The 20272-nt window shown below is 36.4% G+C and overlaps 1 protein-coding gene and 3 long non-coding RNA genes across 6 annotated transcripts in view; all 4 read right to left on the bottom strand.

The window, feature by feature from the left end:
* Positions 1-428, bottom strand: part of LOC141914031 (uncharacterized) — a 50576-nt gene extending 50148 nt beyond the window's left edge. Inside the window, exon 1 of the long non-coding RNA XR_012620684.1 lies at positions 153-428. This is a non-coding gene — a long non-coding RNA (uncharacterized LOC141914031). The remainder of the gene's footprint in view (positions 1-152) is intronic.
* An 844-nt stretch (positions 429-1272) lies between these two features.
* LOC141914115 (uncharacterized) lies at positions 1273-2788 on the bottom strand. Its single transcript, XR_012620708.1, has 4 exons — positions 2703-2788; positions 2296-2468; positions 2060-2205; positions 1273-1868 (listed from the first exon to the last, which is right to left on the bottom strand). It is a non-coding gene; the product is annotated as an uncharacterized LOC141914115 (long non-coding RNA).
* An 886-nt stretch (positions 2789-3674) lies between these two features.
* Positions 3675-17312, bottom strand: LOC141914311 (receptor-type tyrosine-protein phosphatase T-like). 3 transcript variants are annotated; one of them, XM_074805590.1, is made up of 38 exons: positions 17193-17312; positions 16706-16856; positions 16509-16577; positions 16153-16439; positions 15732-15985; positions 15358-15552; positions 14658-14891; positions 13918-14160; positions 13470-13613; positions 12984-13298; positions 12807-12904; positions 12362-12590; positions 11903-12097; positions 11216-11449; positions 10476-10718; positions 10031-10174; positions 9602-9925; positions 9369-9478; positions 9095-9293; positions 8923-9019; positions 8591-8852; positions 8365-8510; positions 8063-8247; positions 7811-7986; positions 7649-7736; positions 7464-7540; positions 7341-7377; positions 7166-7275; positions 6951-7085; positions 6668-6825; positions 6452-6587; positions 6210-6365; positions 5894-6052; positions 5621-5755; positions 5410-5535; positions 5151-5287; positions 4941-5076; positions 3675-4863 (listed from the first exon to the last, which is right to left on the bottom strand). In XM_074805590.1, the coding sequence occupies exons 5-38, from the start codon at positions 15802-15804 to the stop codon at positions 4789-4791; spliced, it is 5511 nt and encodes a 1836-aa protein (XP_074661691.1). In that variant the 5' UTR covers positions 15805-15985; positions 16153-16439; positions 16509-16577; positions 16706-16856; positions 17193-17312; the 3' UTR covers positions 3675-4788. The 3 variants fall into 3 exon arrangements, with proteins under 3 accessions (XP_074661691.1, XP_074661692.1, XP_074661690.1); XM_074805591.1 differs by having other exon boundaries at positions 15732-16308; positions 16417-16439; XM_074805589.1 differs by having other exon boundaries at positions 15732-16439.
* A 185-nt stretch (positions 17313-17497) lies between these two features.
* LOC141914313 (uncharacterized) lies at positions 17498-19880 on the bottom strand. Its single transcript, XR_012620766.1, has 5 exons — positions 19672-19880; positions 18996-19025; positions 18681-18738; positions 18171-18483; positions 17498-18025 (listed from the first exon to the last, which is right to left on the bottom strand). It is a non-coding gene; the product is annotated as an uncharacterized LOC141914313 (long non-coding RNA).
* Positions 19881-20272: the final 392 nt, after the last annotated feature.

Raw genomic sequence — 20272 nt, 5'->3', positions numbered from 1 at the left:
ATGGATCTTTGGCCAATTGAAAAAAATCAACACCTTGTACGGATGTTTATGTTAATTGGACAACATTGAAAACCACCTATATGTAAACGGCGCCGAAACCTCCAAATTCTAACCACTTGTATTGGAAATAAATTCTTATAAACTGTTCTTACCTTCTTTAAATTCACTTCTGAATTTTTGTCGGATGCTATTACCGAGGCGACATCTAACGGATGAACCGCGCACTGCCTGTCTCTTGAACACTTCCGCATTTTGTGTAGTGGTGAATTGTATCCATTGAGTTTATTGGAAAGTCAACTATTTTCATTCTCTCCTCTCTCTTTAATCTGTCTAACTCCGACTGTTCGAACATTCCTCGAAAGACGCCAAACAACAAACTGTCTCCTCGTACCAACTGGTTATAATAGACTTTTGGTACGTGCCGCCATCTTGTCCTAGCATTTATCTAACACCTTACAATAACCGATCGATATTTTCATTCAAACATTCGAACGACCGAAATAAGACAACAATAAAGGCGGATAATGTAGCTATTTATCTGGGGCAACTTGTAGCGTATAACCACCAACAAAGGCGGAATTCGCATATTCAAGGCCCCATTCTCAAACTTCGGTCTTTATTGTAAATTTGTTGGATATAATAGATAAATCGATATCTCAGAGAAAATTTTATGTTAACTTATAAACAATTTATGAAAAAAAAACAAGTATAATATATTCGAGTCCTTTGAAATGTGTAAAAGCTATTTTTATTGAGAAGTAACTGCTCAGCCGTTTATTCGCGTCGACAGGATATGTCTATAGGCTGTCTAATACCTGTCTATATGCTGTCCATCGCATGAGTAGGTATCACAGATTATAAAACTTGGTCGAAGTTATTTTGAGAAATTACAATAAGAAGACGTTAAGGTTACTTTTTTCTTAAGATAGATTGAATGATTTAATATCACACAAATCCAAACCATAGGCCTTTAATGAAATCGAGTTATATTTTCTTCTAAATGGATACAACTAAATGATTTCAAACATAGCAATATCAGACTCCTTTGTATGATATAAAATCCATTGTTTTTTCGATATGCTCAGCAAGTTATATAATTTATAAGCTGTCTATGTCTCTCCATCGTATGATTAGGTATCACAGGTTTTGTAAAACTTGGTAAAAGTTATTTTGAGAAATTACACTAAGAAAATGTTAAGGTTATTTTTTTAAAGATAGATTGAATGATTAAATATCACACATTCTAAACTATATATAATGAAACACAATGAAATCGATTTATATGTCGATTTCGACTTTGCTTTGAGAGGATGCCGGGTCGTGGCCTGGCTCAGTCAAATTTCTTAGTCAATCTGTACTCAATCTGTGCTGGTCCCAATGAATGGCCTGTACTACCAAAACCGACTGAACTAAGCCACGGACCGGCGGGGTTCCCTAACGAAAGCTGCGTTAATCATTATCTACAAGAAATCCGTTTATATTTTCAATAAAACAAAATAAGAGCGAATGAACAGTTGCTCATATAATTAAATGAAATGAAATAAAATCTATTTACACTGATCACCTCAACGAGTGCTATACAGAGAAAACATCAAGAAGTATTTACAATTGTAAAACATAAACATAAAATGTAGAATAAGCAATACAATTATCGCAGCTACAGCGGCGCCACCCTTTGGCTAAAAACGCGTCCTTTCTAGTTCCGGATCTCAGGAGGTGTTAAGTAGTATTTCCGGTCGCCGTTTCTCAAATTCACTAAATGTTTTCCATTTCCAGTCATAATTCTAACTAAGGTTCACATAAGTGTCGTGTCCTTGTAAATACAATATCATCAAATCATGCAGTAACTTCAGTAACTTGTATTGTTCCTATAAATAGAAAATAAACAAGAGGTCACGATTAATCACAGTAGCAACTTTTCCTCGCCATCTTGCTGATCGTATTCCGTTTCCGGATCATCATAGATATTGTGATACATGGAGCTTTCTACGTGAAGAAGAATCTTTGTTGTTAAAAATATTATTAGGCTTTAACTTTTCAAGCTTCATTATATACAAACCTATTGATAATGCAGGGTTAACATGTTCTTGTCTTGGGATAACCTCTAGTCTTGCGAATGGCCGTCTGTCAATATTTTCAACAGAAGATGAATCATACTCTATTTCTGCATTGTTCGTTGTTTGCCTAGTTTTGAACCTGCTGTGTCTGCAAGATGTGAAAAAAGTTAAGGGGCATCGGACGGTTGTCAAATGATACGTGATTTTAATTACAGAGGTCACCACTATTCACTCGTACCTCCATACTACACATAGAACTAGAATAGCAGGCACCAATGATAATATAAAACCAGCCACAACGCCACCTATTATTCCTGCATTGTCACCTACTATCCCTGCATTACTAGACGGTGCTCGAACAATGATTATCTCTTGCCGTTGATCTATGGGTGGATAATGCCAAAACGTTTTCTGAACGATGAAAAAGAATCAATTGAAGAGAAGGATGCCGTTGGTTTCCTCGCGGGTTCTTATTAGTCTCACGTCTCGTTGGTCCCACAATCAATCTAGCCCACATTAAACAGGTGTGGAGTCAATACGCCCATTTTAGTATGGCCTTGATGTGGCAATGTAGCTAATATCTATTTCAACCTGACTTGAGAGCATTCCGAGTGGCCAAGCTCAGTCAGTTTTGGTAGTACATACCTGATAAAGGTCTTAATAGGACCAGAAAGGACAGGCAGTCGACCTAAATCATCATTTTTTAATCCATTTGAAACTGTATTGAAGGAGGGGTTAAATGAAGAGAAGTGACTCCATGATTTGAAAGTTTAACAATATGTTTCCATGCCTACGTAACAAACTTCAGTTGGTAGGCATGGAGACATATTGTTGGTAGGGATATAGGCCTAACGTTCGTTACCGGAAGTGTGTATCAATTTTCACGCCCATCAATTACAATCCAATGAAAATCTGTCGCTTCAAACTTTCTGTAAGCATTTTCTCAAAGATTATACACTCACTCACCTTTTCCAAGATGTGTCAATAACAACAATGTGTATAGATCATTTTCAAGTAGCGTTTGGTTCCGTCAAATACACCTCATAGATAAACCAGAGCCAAAAACAAACGAAGCGTCAGTCGATTTCGATCGTCGCGTCAACTTGGTTTAATCGTGTACTGCGGGATTGTTGCCGCTACGTGGCAGCACAATACGGCTTTTTCGAACCTCTACGGAACCGTTACGTTTTGATATTTAGGGTCGAGTCCCGAATTGATTTTATTTTTTTCGCGATGTTTTCTTTTGTAGTTATTTGCCAGTGGCATTTATCTTAAGTTTTCCATTTAAGGCTTAGCCTGTAAACGAAATTTAAACGTCATTCGTATGATTTGCTGGAATTCGAAAAAGCCGTATTGTGCTGCCACGTAGCGGCAACAACACCGCTTCAAATAAACCCCCTCTGCCCCCTATAGGTGTGATCGAGTCGCAGGGCAGCAGAAAGTTGTTTATTTTCATGACAAATAAGATATAAAACCTGAAGGAACCCAGAATCTTCAATCGTAAAACAAGACAAAAACAAAACAGAAAACACAAAAACAAACACAATCAAATCAGGAAAATCTATATATTTTATTCTAGATTATGTACAATATTCGAGTTCATTGTGAAATTGAAATAATCAGTTATATTTATATAAGGACTGTGAGTATAATCAATAAACGTGACAACAGGTAACAACTAACTGTGAGTAGTTAACTTGATTTTATACTAGAAATTACGAGTTTTAGCTACTAGTGTAATACAATTCAAATTCAAATATTTATTCAGTATAAACAATTGCACTGTTTGTGACTGACATTTCTACATACATATAACAAAGTGAGAAAGAGAAATAATAATAATCATTAACATCTGATAAACAAGCACTGATATAAAAACAGATATACATGTAATATGATAGACTATATGCATGGCTCGAAAGTTTCAACAAAAAAATACTATATCGGCTGATATATTATAACATGTATAGTAGAAACTTTACCGGATGAAAATTATGAGTAATTAGATTAATTAAAGATAATTAATTAAGAGTGACTGAATTGATAATCACAGTACAATTACAGTGTCATTATGAATTATTTTACGGTAACTTACTGTCAGTAGTTATGTTTATTTTATACTAGAAATTACGAGTTTTCGCTTTTACTAGTGTATATGTATATTAGGTGGATAGGTGGATAACAGTGAGGGAAGGAAGTGGATGATACACGATGTGAACGCGGTGATTACAAATATGAGTGATGATATTAACTAAGAATATCTAATTAACAGTGATAATTACATAAATCATCTTTATATTGAAATCTATTTCTATTGAGAAATATCTGAATATATCTTTATTTACATTGAAATTATAACATAATACAACACTCAGTTTTATAGATACATAATTAGATAGCTGATATATAAATTATATATGAATATAATTCATGAACAAAAAAGTAATCGTAAACATAAACACAATAAAACCGGACAGTTTCTGGAGTAGACCTAAGGTTCCTCAATACGAAAAGTACGTTAATCTTTATGTCCAAGAGTTCGAGCAATATTTTGAATAAAACAATTTAAAAAGATACATGATTAAACTAGTAAGTGAATTTCGTTGCCTCGTGTTCCAGCTAGTGGCGCCATCACTCGGTTAATGCCAGGTGTAAAGTAGCAGTTCAGGTGCCTTTACTCAGATTCCCTTTTCTGATTGTTTGCTTTTCTTCAGCATTTCGAATCATAATTCTAACTAAGGTTCACATAAGTGTCGAATCCTTGTAAATAGAATATCACCAGATCGTGTAGAAACTTGTACTGTTCCTATGAATACGAAAACAAGAAAAATACATCAATAAAATTACTCGTGAAAATACAAAGAAAATCGATTAATTTCTTACCAAATTTGGAATGAATTGAGGTCGAGTCACTCGTAGTTTTTGTATACAGTGATAAATATCGATTTGTTCGCTAGATGGCGCCTTGGTGATCAGTTCAAATGCCGCACAAAATAACCCTGCTCTCGTTGTGCTGTCCCTGTAAAATTTGCATAATCGATAGAATATGTGATATTGTTTTGAATAATTGACTGATGTTGCTAAGATACGAACATGCAATGTACAACAATAGGACTGGTCACGTGTTCTCTTGTAACTAGATTCACAAACTCGAATAGATGTTGTAAATCAGGAACCGACTCATCCTCAGGCCATCCTAAAAACTGGATCTGACGAATCTGATGCGATTCCTGTGAAATCAAAGAAATACAATTGATCTGATCAGGTCATAGTAAATAGCAATGTCGAAGGAAATTCCGAAAAATGCAGCCATATTTCTCTGAACAGTAGCTACCGAAACAACTCAACATACATTCTGTTTTTGGAGGATCAAATCCCGGCGAACGATGGTCCTACAGGGCAATGAAACTTCCTCCACAGTGATTGTAAAAGGACTGCATTTGATGCTTCCAGCTGCAGGCCAGTAGCTTGCATATGTCTAAAATCAGAAGATGTATTCTGGAAAAAGATACCTACAAAGCAGACCTATGTATACTAGATGCTAGACTAGGAATACACCTTACCGGATCTTGTGGATATTCTTGATGCATCATTACAATAATTTCACAGTTATAGTCAAAGATCATTTGCCAGAAGTCAGTAAAAGTATTTGCCATTGGACTTTGTGTTGCTATAAACACGTTTTTATCTGTGATCGTCTGTAAAAAGGAAAGTATTTCAATCAGATTCTTATAACTTATCGATATCTCAACTGAAGATTATCGAGGCTTAATGCCCCCCCCCCCCCCCTCTACCAGATATTCCACGGATAGCTATTAATTCAGAATCAAACTCACGTGCACAAATGAAGCATTGATGAACCCTTTATGTGAGAGTTGTGGTTGATACTGTGCCTCAGGAAGGATGTCTTTGTGTCGAGACTTGTTAACATTGTTGAGTAGTTTGGCCATTGCTAGTGATTCCTCGTCCTGAATCGGAGTCGATGCCTTCAAAACCTGCATCAGAAAACAACGCATTGGGTAATTATTTTCTTCAAAACCAAACCAAGGAAACAAAATTGAAATCTAGTTTATCTGGGTCAATGGATTCATTGCTGCCATCTGTTTGTTATCCAAAACCCTTCATCTCATTTTGGCCGATCTTAATACGTACAAGAAATTGTTCCTCTATTTTATCAGATACGTTTCTAGATACGGGACGCGTTGCCTTTCTTTCCTCGTATAATTCTCTGAAACTCGTGGTCGGGTACGCCACCGGTCCCAGTACCAGTTCCTCCAGTAGAATCTGGTGCACGAGAATGTACTGTTTCTGAAGTAGATAGTAATAAGGAACACGTTGTAGTTATCCATTTTGGAAACGTGAAATGAGAGGCAGTAAATTTATTAAGATTTTACCATATTCTGGATCATTTCTGGTCTTTGTTGTCGTAATTTCCTAGTCATGTCGAATACGTTAACGAGTCCATCTTTCTTAGCTTTTTCAAGAAGCTGCTCCGTTGCGATATAACAACCTGTCCTTCCAGCACCAGCACTGAGAACACAACACAAACAATAACATTTCTAAACTTGTCCTTAACAGTAAAGGACTGGGAGATTTTCGAATTAATTTACCTGCCATGAATCAGCACAAGTCCCTGATCCGGGTCGGTAAGACGCTGTTTGATGAACTGTTGCATACGAACAACAGATGAAGCCGGGAACGGTACACCATGATCCGGCCATCCTCGATAGTGACAAACTAACAGATTATGTGCTTCTTTGTGGCCACGCTATGAAATAAATGAAAAGTTACTCATCGGGAGAGTCTATTAAAATCGATATCTGAACCAAGCTTATAGATAGCAGAAATACCAACACTAGGTCACTCATGATAAAGCAATGACATGATCATTACCTTTGTAATGGACAAGAAATGTACAGCAGCCGGAGGCTCAGTGTGTGTTTCCATTTTCTCTGCAACTGTCACTGTTATATCTCCATATCGACCTTTCGTGTTCAGTTTTGTTGGCCAATATAAATGACACTTCACCTGCAAGTTAAAAATCAAAAGTACTTATTTTTCTACATTTTGCCTGTTTACGCTTCAGCATCTTAGAGTATTTTTGCCACCTTCTTATCTTTGTCATGTCCTTCAGTCAGGTCGGTGAGTACAATAATAGCTGGACATTTCTCTTGCCAAATCATCCGCCAATGGTCATTGATTGTAGATAGCAATGGAGCTGAAAGAGCAAGTTAGATGAGTGAGCGCACAAGTAACACGAATCAATTGAATCATGAGACTTACCCTGGCAAGCAATACATATCACATGACCAGTTAGTCCCTGAAAATTAAATTCAGAATTTCGGTTTATATACTATAGGAGGACAGGAAAACCTTTGGAAGAGCATAGAAGGATTGATTCCTTACCCGAATATAATTGGCATTGATGTAATCTGATGTTGGATCTTTACCGGTTTGTTCCAGAACAACTCTAGTCGAATCATCTAGAAAAAACCACTCAAAGTCAATGAAAGTCAATAGAGATGTTTCACAAGCCAACTCTTGTATTTACGACAGAACCCATGTCTATATAATGACCAGGCAATACTTACAGGCCAAAATGTTTGGAAACCTGTTTTTCTCAGCATTTTCCCCTTTCTCAGCGCAGGCGCTCAATCCTCGTCTCAACTTGAGAACACTCTAAAGACAAAATAGATCCAGAACATAATCAAATGTCTTACCAACGCGCAGTCCCAACCTCACGGCGATTCTACCTGAAATTCTTCATTCATATTCTTCCATTCATCAGAGGTTTTCATCAAGGTCTCTCTCAACAGGTCACAAATCATAGTAGCGCCTTTAGAAGCGATTTTGTTATGATGATCCTCGCCATCTTGCGTTTCGCATACAGCATTCGGATCGTCATAGATATTGAAATACGCGGAGCTTTCTATATAGACAGGAATCATAGTGTTAAAACATTATTAGGCTTCAACTTTCCAAAACCTCACGGTCTTGAGACAAACCTCTTGAAAATGCAGCATTTGCACTAGCTGTATTTTCTTGTCTCGATGATTTAGGACAATTCACATAAACAGCCTCTGCTTCTTCTCTCGCCAAAGGTATTTCAATACCTTCATCAGCAGGTGAAATATTCCCCATGGATACATCTGCATTGTTCGATGTTTGTTTAGTTTTGAATCCACCGCGTCTGAAAAGTTAAGGCGTCCATACAGTGGGTAACTGAATGAGGGGGAACTTTAGGGGCATTGGGCGATTGTCAAATGATTTGCATTGGACTATAGAGGTCGCCACTATTTACTCGCACCTCCAAACAATATATAGAGCAACAGCAACCAATAACAGTATTAGAACAACTGTCACAACGCCACCTATTATCCCTGCCTTACTAGACGATGCTTGAACAGTGATTCTCTCTTGCTGTTCTATTGGTGGATAATGCCGAAACGTTTCCTGAAAAATCCCCAAAAAATGGCTAGAGTCACCTCCAAATTGGAAACTACAATTCACATTCAAAGACAAGATAAACTCACTCCGTTATAATTGACAACGATTCCTAAAATAAAACTGTAAGATTTCCCAGTTTCTAGAGGAGCATTAAAGTAACCACTATAGTCACGTGTATCACCAACTATAAACTCAGAGGGCACTTCCGGTGGTAGAACTGCAGTAATATAAACTGATAATCCTCGCTGTTTAGCTTCTCCGTACGAGACGTATTGTGATTGGTTGACTGCACGCTTCCGGCGACGGCTGATTGGTCCATCGTGTTTCTTGACGATCACCTCGTAACCGCTGAAAATCAGAGAAAAATTGTTTTATAAGATCATGCATTATTTATAGATGAAAATAAGAGGACACTTACGTAATGTTTCCAGTATTAACACGTGTTATTTGAAGTGTAACAGTCGTGTTTGTTACCGCTGCTTTCTTGACAACCAGTAGGGGAATTGTTATTTCACCTGAAATATCAGTAAGTGACAATGTTGACAAGTGACATCAATGAATACTTGAGGTCATTGGGTCAAATTACTCACCTGTCCAAAAGCTAACACTGGCAGGTGACCCTTCCCCTTTACTATTCGAGGCAAACATTGAACAGTTGTATTGAGTAAAAGGTATCAGTGACGTCGTTATGTCTAAAGTTGTGATGGAGCCTTTGATTTTAGGTTTGTTGATTGTTTTTATGTCTGTTAAAGGTGTTGTGGAAGTTGTACTGATGGGTTCACACGTGAGCTGAAAACAGATAGGGACACGTTACAGTATAGCGCAGGTGGTGCCCTCTAATGGTCAGGACAAGTTAATTCCTACCCAATAATTGATGACATCACAATTTGGACTGTTTGGTAAAGTCCATGTCAATGTAGTTTTCAATGTATCCCTTGTGAATGAGAAGTCGAGAGAAGCGGGAGGTCCTGGTACTGAAATAAACACCACAGACAAATTAAGTAATGCGATTCTGTGAATTGACATCTACTTGATGACGACAGCAACATGTTTAACTCATTTACAGTTTAAGAGTTTATTAGAATGAGGGGTTTTACCTGCACACAAAGTTAATACTGTACTAGTCATACTAGTCAGACTCGCAGTTGATATAAGTTGACCGTTCACTAATTTCTGTAGTCTAACAGCTATCTTATACCTGGTATAAGGAGTTAAACCAGTAATTGTGTGATGTGTAAGGACCCCTGCAGTTTCCTGATTAGTCCAAGTCTTTTCTGATATCTTACGATAAACGACTTGATACAGAACGCTGACAGTACCACGTCCTGAATCTACTACAGAACCCGAGTAAGCTGTCCAACCGACTCTTACACTGTTATCTGTCAGCGCAGATTCTGTTAATAGCGAAAACAACTTAAATTCTGAAAATAGATTGATGTTAGTTTTAGATGAACAAGGATCTTTACTTTCAGTCGTTTACAGTTGGGACCGAGATTCTAAGGAATCTCTGATTCAGTGTAATATACCTGACTCGCACCACTTTCCGATGTAATTCTGTGAACAACCAGATTCACAGATACCACTCAAATAGTTACAACTTTCACTGTTGTAACATCTACATTCAATCATACATCCAAATGAGTTCGATCCCTTACTGCAACCACCGGGTGCTAAACAGAAATTCAAATTTGATACGAAAATATGAACTGTTTGAACATTCGGAAATATATTCCCATTACAAGTCACTGAATATTTTTATGAAAATCGATCTAATTTTAACAATAATATAATCCTTAAATGAATGGGTGCTTAAAACAAAATTTTGGTAATAAAGGGAGACTTCTTTTCATTTCAAAATTTTTCGTTCGGGGGTAAATTCTATATACAAGTCACTGAATATTTTCGAGAAAAGCAAAATCCATTTCCATACTCTTTATAGTTTACACATATATATAGTCATGTAAAACTTACCGATATATTTGAACCCGATAACTTCTATTTCTGCCAGTGCGAGAGACTCTGCGTAGCCAATGTTCTTGTGTTGAACGGTGACGTATCGTCCAACTATAGGACCTGGGCTGCATGCTAATGTTTTATGTGTACCACAGAGAGGGGGTAAGCCATGGTAAGCACATTTCTGGTTAGATGTAGAAATACTTGTATCATTGCCATATTCATCTCCAACTCGAATCTCCAGGTTGCGCGAACGTTTTTCTGAGAAAAAGAATTAAGAAGCTTTGAAAGATGAAAACAAATAATAATGCACGACATCCGGGAAGCTGAAGATTGCTTTGGGTGCAAAACAATTCTGTTCAAACTCTTTGAAAAAGAAATATAAAAATAAATTAATTGTTTTCGACAGGCGCACGGCCCCTAACACAAATTTATAGTTATCGACTGAAAATGTTGACACGTCGAAAAAGTTGATTCAAAATTCCAATGACGTATTTTTTACGAAGTTGTCATCCATGGATACCACAGACACATTGTTGTCGAACTGACTTTATTTACAGATTATTGATTATTGTTGACTCTGAGTTCGATATTTCGGTAGAGTTCAAAGTTTCAACTTATCTCGGGTCAAACTTTTCTGAAAAAATCACTCATCTAAACTTGGTTTATATTCAACCAGGCTTTTCGAGCTGAAGTTATATATTTTTTCTATCAGATTTGGCCTAGATGATCAATCAACATTAATAATTTGTACTCACTCCACGAATTCCACGGGTTATCGGTGCAACCAGTCACGTCTCTTCTATCCCAAGGTGTAACTTCATGTACGACGTATTGAGCACCGAGATCAATTCTAATCCAGGCGTCTTGATTATCTTTAGTGTGACACATTCCACTTACCATCTGACCATCTGTACATTTACTACCGCGATAGTCACTTTCAATCCTGAGAATGGATGACATTGCAACTGTTTTACCACGAGCCACGTTTCCTACAAAACACATTTTGTGAATAAGAGATTTGAATTATTTCACGAATTTTCAAAACGAACAAAAACAAATTGATTCAAAGTTATTTCACAATTTCAACTAGAATTAAACAAAACTAACATTTTTTTCTTTACGCGATGAAATAATTAAGAGTTGATCTCAGTTCGTCGACAGTTCCCGGAAGTTTCATAAATTTATGATATTTTTACCAATAAATTTTTTTCCCGCTTATGGATTAGTGACGTTAATCCGTATACGGATTAGTTTTAGTGTTATTCGGTTAATCTGAGATAAATCTAATGAAATTTACATCATTCATTCCTAATTCTTTAAGATTTATTTTTGTAAAGGCTTTCATGGAGTTAATCCGTTAATTTGATATAAATCCGAGGTTCAGTGATATTTGACCTGACCCCGGTTTACTGCAGCAGAAACAGTTGATACAGAAAACTTACCGATTTGACAAGCTGGTCCGGTCCATCCTGGTGGTGTCCAGGGATACGGAGTTTTTATTGTAGACTCACATGCAGTATTATGATTTGGACACGTTAAAGCGCCATCTATATTCTGACCCTTTATTGGACATATGTCCACTGCTGTATTACTGCAATGACACTCCCAACCAGTACAACTCTTCCCAAAACATATTACTGAAATGACAAAAGAAGATTGTTTTACAAAAAACATTCTCTAAATGCTGTTCTCCAACGATATATATATATATATATATATATATATATATATATATATATATATATATATATATATATGCACGAGCAAATGTATTTGTGCAATGTTTCGGCTAATGCCTATGAGCCAACTACATTTACTCTTATTCAAGTTTCTCGTTTTGGCTATATCTAATGTGGGATTTCTTGCGTTTAAACTGGTCTCGTCATTCATTTTTAAGTTACCCGCAGTCGACGTTTTGTAACTTTTAGGTTTGGTGTAAATGAATTTCTGAGTGACGTCATTCTTTACACCAACTCTAACTTCATAATCAGTATATGGTTCTAGTCCTGTTAGTGTGAGGCCGGTAGGTTGCGCCACTTTTGTGGTCCATGTTTGTCGGTTCAGTTGTTTATACTCGACTTGATAAACAGCTTTAGTGACGTCACACTGTAACTCTGCAGCAGTTAAAGCCTGCAACATAATTATAATTCACTACATGTTTTTATCATGTGTCACTGAAAGGGAAGGTCACATTTTCTTCCCTTGTCATATCGATATAAATGAACATCAGGTGAATTAGTTGATAAAGTAAGAAATTAAATTAAGTTAGCCCCGGGTTGAAGGTAACACTAGTCTATAAAACCGGGCCCAGGTGAATTTATGTGATTCTGGTTGAGGCAAACTTACGGTCCATGTAAGTATCAGATTGGTTGTCTGGGGCCACGTGTTACTATTCTCAACCGCTGTGGACACCACACGAACACCTTTAGGACCGTTTAATGGATCTACAGTAAAACAAACATGTTCAACACAATTCTGTGTTTGAAATGATGATTAAGAGTTTATTAGAATGAGGGGTTTTACCTGCACACAAAGTTAATACTGTACTAGTCAGACTCGCAGTTGATATAAGTTGATTGTTCACTATTTTCTGTAGTCTAACAGCTATCTTATACCCGGTATTAGGAGTTAAACCAGTAATTGTGCGATGTGTAAGGACTCCTGCAGTTTCCTGATTAGTCCAAGTCTTTTCTGATATTTTACGATAAACGACTAGATACTGAACGCTGACAGTACCACGTCCTGAATCTACTACAGAACCCGAGTAAGCTCTCCATCTGACTTTTACACTGTTATCTGTCAGCGCAGATTTTGTTAATTGAGAAAACGATTTCAATTCTGAAAAAGAAATCTGAGATGTTAATTTCAGGTGAATCGAATAAAATAAAGGGTAAGGATCTTTTACTTTCGGTTTTTTTTTACTTGGTATCATTTTCGATTCATATTGGTTACTATATTTCGGGAATAGGAAGTGAGATTCCCAGGAATCTATGATTCAGTGTAATATACCTGACTCGCACCACTTTCCGATGTAATTCTGTGAACAGCCAGATTGACAGATACCACTCAAATAGTTACAACTTTCACTGTTGTAACATCTACATTCAATCATACATCCAAATGAGTTCGATCCCTTACTACAATCACCGGGTGCTAAACAGAAATTCAAATTTGATACGAAAAATATGAATCGTTCGATCTTTCGGAAATATATTCCCATTACAAGTCACTGAATATTTTTATGAAAATCGATCTAATTTTAACAATAATAAATCCATAAATGAATGGGTGCTTAAAAACCAAACTTTGGTAATAAAGGGAGACTTCTTTTCATTTCAAAATTTTTCGTTCGGGGGTAAATTCTATATACAAGTCACTGAATATTTTCGAGAAAAGCAAAATCCATTTCCATATACTCTTTATAGTTTACACATATATATAGTCATGTAAAACTTACCGATATATTTGAACCCGATAACTTCTATTTCTGCCAGTGCGAGAGACTCTGCGTAGCCAATGTTCTTGTGTTGAACGGTGACGTATCGTCCAACTATAGGACCTGGGCTGCATGCTAATGTTTTATGTGTACCACAGAGAGGGGGTAAGCCATGGTAAGCACATTTCTGGTTAGATGTAGAAATACTTGTATCATTGCCATATTCATCTCCAACTCGAATCTCCAGGTTGCGCGAACGTTTTTCTGAGAAAAAGAATTAAGAAGCTTTGAAAGATGAAAACAAATGATAATGCACGACATCCGGGAAGCTGAAGATTGCTTTGGGTGCAAAACAATTCTGTTCAAACTCTTTGAAAAAGAAATATAAAAATAAATTAATTGTTTTCGACAGGCGCACGGCCCCTAACACAAATTTATAGTTATCGACTGAAAATGTTGACACGTCGAAAAAGTTGATTCAAAATTCCAATGACGTATTTTTTACGAAGTTGTCATCCATGGATACCACAGACACATTGTTGTCGAACTGACTTTATTTACAGATTATTGATTATTGTTGACTCTGAGTTCGATATTTCGGTAGAGTTCAAAGTTTCAACTTATCTCGGGTCAAACTTTTCTGAAAAAATCACTCATCTAAACTTGGTTTATATTCAACCAGGCTTTTCGAGCTGAAGTTATATATTTTTTCTATCAGATTTGGCCTAGATGATCAATCAACATTAATAATTTGTACTCACTCCACGAATTCCACGGGTTATCGGTGCAACCAGTCACGTCTCTTCTATCCCAAGGTGTAACTTCATGTACGACGTATTGAGCACCGAGATCAATTCTAATCCAGGCGTCTTGATTATCTTTAGTGTGACACATTCCACTTACCATCTGACCATCTGTACATTTACTACCGCGATAGTCACTTTCAATCCTGAGAATGGATGACATTGCAACTGTTTTACCACGAGCCACGTTTCCTACAAAACACATTTTGTGAATAAGAGATTTGAATTATTTCACGAATTTTCAAAACGAACAAAAACAAATTGATTCAAAGTTATTTCACAATTTCAACTAGAATTAAACAAAACTAACATTTTTTTCTTTACGCGATGAAATAATTTGATTATTTCATCGCGAGTTGATCTCAGTTCGTTGACAGTTCCCGGAAGTTTCATAAATCTATGATATTTTTACCAATAAATTTTTTTCCCGCTTATGGATTAGTGACGTTAATCCGTATACGGATTAGTTTTAGTGTTATTCGGTTAATCTGAGATAAATCTAATGAAATTTACATCATTCATTCCTAATTCTTTAAGATTTATTTTTGTAAAGGCTTTCATGGAGTTAATCCGTTAATTTGATATAAATCCGAGGTTCAGTGATATTTGACCTGATCCCGGTTTACTGGAGCAGAAACAGTTGATACAGAAAACTTACCGATTTGACAAGCTGGTCCGGTCCATCCTGGTGGTGTCCAGGGATACGGAGTTTTTATTGTAGACTCACATGCAGAATTGGGATTTGGACACGTTAAAGCGCCATCTGTATTCCGACTTCTTATTGGACATTGGTCCACAGCTGTATTACTGCAATGACACTCCCAACCAGTACAACTCTTCCCAAAACATTTCGCTGAAATGACAAAAAGAAGATTATTTTACAAAAATATTCTCCAAATGCTGTTCTCCAACAATAATTCTCTTCTTTCTCTGGTTATCACCGGTGCTCTCTTATGGATTGAAATACAATACAATATTTACGATTTCCGCATTTTTTACAGCTCTGGAACCAATGAGTATTGATTAACTCACCTGATGTGTTTGTGATGAATAGACATAGAATAAACAACAGCAAAAAACGAAAGATGTTTCTTTCACGATACATTTTGTCTGTCTGAATGACGCAATATGATATCGCTCACATATCTATGCAATTAACTTCCTTTTGATTTTCAAATAAATCATTTTAAAGGAAGTTTAAACAAATTTCAGATTTGCTAGTTTATTTTGCTCTGTGGGGGAGGTTAGGAAGGAGGCCAGAACAGAACATCAAGGGTCGCCGTTACCTGAGTAGGAAAAAAATAAATAAAAGAAAAAAAATCTTTGAAAGTAAAAAGAACAAATTATCAAAACAAGAAAAAAAACAGTTTAATTCATAGTGTTAACGGATTAACTCCACTTAAATCCTTAGCACGATAGACATGACACCCCTTTCGTGTAAAATGAGACAAACCATTGGTTTTCCCCGTATCAGAAAAAAGGCATCAGCTGAATAGGGTGACCACAAAGCTAATTGATCACCAATTAAAATCATTAAAATCATGGATCATTTTTTCCTATCATTACTTCCTTGTATATATACGTGAATCCGGGTCATTGTTTCGATAAACTGTAATAATAAAAATACGTTTAAAAATGATGAAATTGTCAAAATAATAACATTCAATATTTAGAAGTCTAGAAAATAAATTCATATTTCTATATGAATAATTTTTACCTGTCGTTAAATCTTTAGTTTTACTGAAATAAAAGAGTGACGATTTTAACTCGATTTTTTCAATTCTTCAAATTTCTGGGTTCAGCAAATACCTTTTGAATAGACGGTACCGAAATAGTCGGTTTGAAGGACTAATGGGATTCGAACCAAATCAAACTAATCTGTAATTGATGAGTTATGTATTAGTGATCTGTTATTGATGAGTTTTCTGTCATTTAAAAAGAAGGTGGCATTTGGTGCGAAACAATTAAAGGGACGACAACAACAAAATGATTCCATAAAAACTTACATTCCACGTGATTTATTTCCTCTGTTTCTGAGTTGTTTTATCGGATACACGAGTAGAAATATTACGATCAGAATGAACGCAATGCTACCAAGAACCACTCCAGCAATTATCAGCGGGACTAAAGACGTGACGGTCCATGCATTGTCATCGACTGAATGAAGAAATTAAGTTTGAAACGCGAAATTTCAATATCTAAATCAGTAGAAGTGCAAAGATCGGTTCGAGGATAGGTCATTAGTTTCAACGAATAGCTGAGCATTCCACCTGATGATGGCTGTTAGTCAACAGCCGAAACGTTGTGGTTTCATAATATAAATTTGATCGTATAATTTTAAATTCGAAGTGTGGGATTTCTTCATTTAGCTGAGCATCTTACAAAACACAAACTTTCGCCATTTTTTGTTTTTGTATTGCACAGCCGTTAGTTAGCCGCAAGTGGATATTAATGGGGAATATTAGCGATGAGAATATTCGGAACAGTAATTACCAGTTTTAAGGATATCCAATGTAATAATATCCAGGCTACCGATCGAATTCTTCAGTTGACACGAATGAGATCCATAATCAGACGCCTGGACTGATTCGATCGTAACTTCCCAGCACATTATATCTGATCTGAACCAATTAGTTCTGTATATGAACTCGTGGATGCAGTTTAAACTCGTCGCTTGCGGATTTGCATAGTAGCCTATCATAAATCTAACGCTTTCCCCTATTTTTGCGGCTACAGGTTTCAGTTTCTCTGAGAGCGTTGGTGCATCTGTGAAAAATGAAAAAGTTTTTGGTCACATTATCAGAATCATTCTAAATACTGTATTCATCCATAATCTGAGAGTCCTTATAAATGGGTACAGGATAATGGTGCCTAGAAACTGGAAAACTCTTTATTGGCTGGTTACTTACATTGAACATCGACAGAAGCGATATTACTGAAAGTAGAACCTCCTGTATTGGTCGCATTACATCTATATTGTCCTGGGGCCAGTTGCACAGTCATGACTTAAGTCCAAAAATGGTCTTAAATCATAAGACCGGTCTTAAATTGTTAGATTGGCTATAGAACTAAGTTGGTCTTAGACTAGTCTTAAGTCTAAGCCATGACTATGCAACCAGCCCCAGAATCAGTTCTTGATACATTATCTAGGGCTAAATAATCATTCGTGGATCCGATTGATTTCCAGAAACCCGAAACAGTTGAGAATTGCCATACGAAAGTGAAACTATCAGGATTTCCACCAGTTGCTGCACAGTTAAACCGAATCGAGCCGCCTTCCCTTACGACAGAGTTTACTGGAGTCAGCGAAACAGAATCTGCCGAATCTATAGAATATGAAACATCTACTTTTCATTTTACAGGAAAGAAGAATATTTTAGAAATATAATATAACCTATATATAGAAAAAAAAAGTTTGATAAAATAGAAAAGAAAAATGATGTTGTTTAAGGTGTTATAAACGTCACTTACACAATACTGACAGTGTCGTGGAGTTGGTGACCACATGAAAAGACACACCGTTCTGATAAGCAGTACATCTGTATTGCCTTCCATTTTATCCTTATCGGTTGTAACTACCAAACTACTAGTAGATACCCGACCACTGTGAGGACCAGGTTTATGATTGATTGCTGGGTTGGGTGAAACATTTGTCCATGTTGATACCCCATATCTGTACGCCCAGACAATTGAAAACTCTGGGTTACTGGAGTCAGAGTTTTCGATGTGCCTTGGACAACTGGACCGTTTGGAAATTCAGTCAGCACAATGAATTCGGGTGGAACTGAAAATAGATATCGCTACTGACATGGATTTGCTTTGTAAAGCCCAACGCACACAGCACAACTATACAGTTCTGCTGCTGTCCTATAAATAATTAACAAACAATTCACAAAATTACCAATTTACAAGTGGAAATTCTAAGATAACCGTTTGCCATTTCCCAAGCGACATTGCGAAAACCTAGTAGATTTTATTTACCATATATTCATGTGCACTGCGTCATTAGCAACAACACCGACATCATTGGCAAACACTTCTGTAATGAAGATGAACACTGATTTAGAATATATCGCAGGTACCGCTGTGTGTGGACAAGACGTTTGATATTCTAGTCCGTTTTGTAAACAGTTAAACCGCGATCGAGATTATGAGCATGTAGAATTAAAGTAGCACTGTAGCACGACCCGGCTTCAGGATTATATTAACTAAACGCACGTACCAGTGTTTCCAAAACTATTAATATTATACTATTATTATTATTATTATTATTATTATTATACTATTAATCCTTACCTTCCTATACATACTGTAACCGCACAAAGCCTTTAATAGAAATAGTATACAAACAAATATCATGGATGATAACACCGTGATGTCTAGGGGCTACTAGTGGTCAGTTTAGGATCGTTAACGGGGGAAAACGAACCCATTGGCCATATGTAATCACTATGATAGAATACATGTACCTTCGATTCTATGATAGCCTACCAGACAAGCTTTTTCAGAAACTTCAACAATTGAAAAAAAAACTGGGTCAACCGAATAAGCTTTAATTTACACTGGCTAAAAATTCGTACCTTGTTTCTCATTTCTGCTGAGCTTAACCCAAGTTAATTTAAAGTCCGTGGTCTATACCCCTCCTTTCAATAAAGATCTATCTACAAAGATTCGCATTTTAGGCTACAAAAATTGTTACCTTGTTTCTCAAATTTCTACTGAGCTCATAAATTGACCGTCTATCTACCCTGTACATGACTATTTTTGTTTTAAATCATGATCAATCTAACAATAACAGACCCGACAGTTATAGAAATGAACTGATTACAAATTTCATCATGTTTTACGAATGTGACGCTCAGCCGATTAGGAGAAACAGAGTATAAATATTCTATATCAGCCTAACTATAGTGAATTGTATAAACATAATAAAAACACGAAAAGATGATAGAATATAATTTGTTTTTCTTACCTTTAGCGATGTAGATACTTGACCTTCGTAACGCTAATAAAAACAATAGCAGAGCGAAAATAAACCTTAAGAAAGTAGATTTTAACGCCGCAAAACGATGTTACAATGTACGAGCAAACTGCTTTCTGATGTATAATACTTGAACGTTCGGTCACATGAGTTTAAAAAAACGTCTTCCTATTCAGGAGTGTATTATATAACTGACAATATAAAAGGTGCACGGTGTTAAATGAATGTATGCGTCGCATCTGTGAAATCCGCGAAAGCGTCGCCTACCGGTCTACCAGGAAGTAAATTGCGATTTACGTATTTTATGTTTGAAAATAAAACTTCGTCGTTCAAAGGAAGACGTGTCTGAACGGCGATCAGTGAAAAACTCTGCGACAACTTCCTCTTTTCAAGATAGATATGTTCTATTACGAAGAAAATTGTTGGAAAATTATTGGAAAAAGTTAAATGGGAAAATGAACATTGGGCGTCAAACGTGTGCAGTTGGTTACTCTTATTACAGTCAACAAGATGAGAAACCTTGCATTATGAAGTACAGACAACCATTTGAATGATTTTTATGTAGTTTAGAAATTATTTTCATTCGGAAGTT

Source organism: Tubulanus polymorphus, chromosome 12 (assembly GCF_964204645.1).
Source record: "Tubulanus polymorphus chromosome 12, tnTubPoly1.2, whole genome shotgun sequence".
NCBI lineage: Eukaryota > Metazoa > Nemertea > Palaeonemertea > Tubulaniformes > Tubulanidae > Tubulanus > Tubulanus polymorphus.
Note: the sequence above shows the minus strand (reverse complement) of the source record. Positions and strands in the feature narration are given on the sequence as shown.

Excerpts from the sequence above, each read along its gene's own strand:
- LOC141914311 (XM_074805589.1), bottom strand. The coding sequence starts at position 15,804 with ATGTATCGTGAAAGAAACATCTTTCGTTTTTTGCTGTTGTTTATTCTA. Across the intron at positions 7,737-7,810 it reads ATATGAATGAAGAATTTCAG|AGTGTTCTCAAGTTGAGACG; the intron begins GTAGAATCGCCG and ends TTTTGTCTTTAG. Across the intron at positions 5,536-5,620 it reads AAGAATATCCACAAGATCCG|ACATATGCAAGCTACTGGCC; the intron begins GTAAGGTGTATT and ends TTCTGATTTTAG.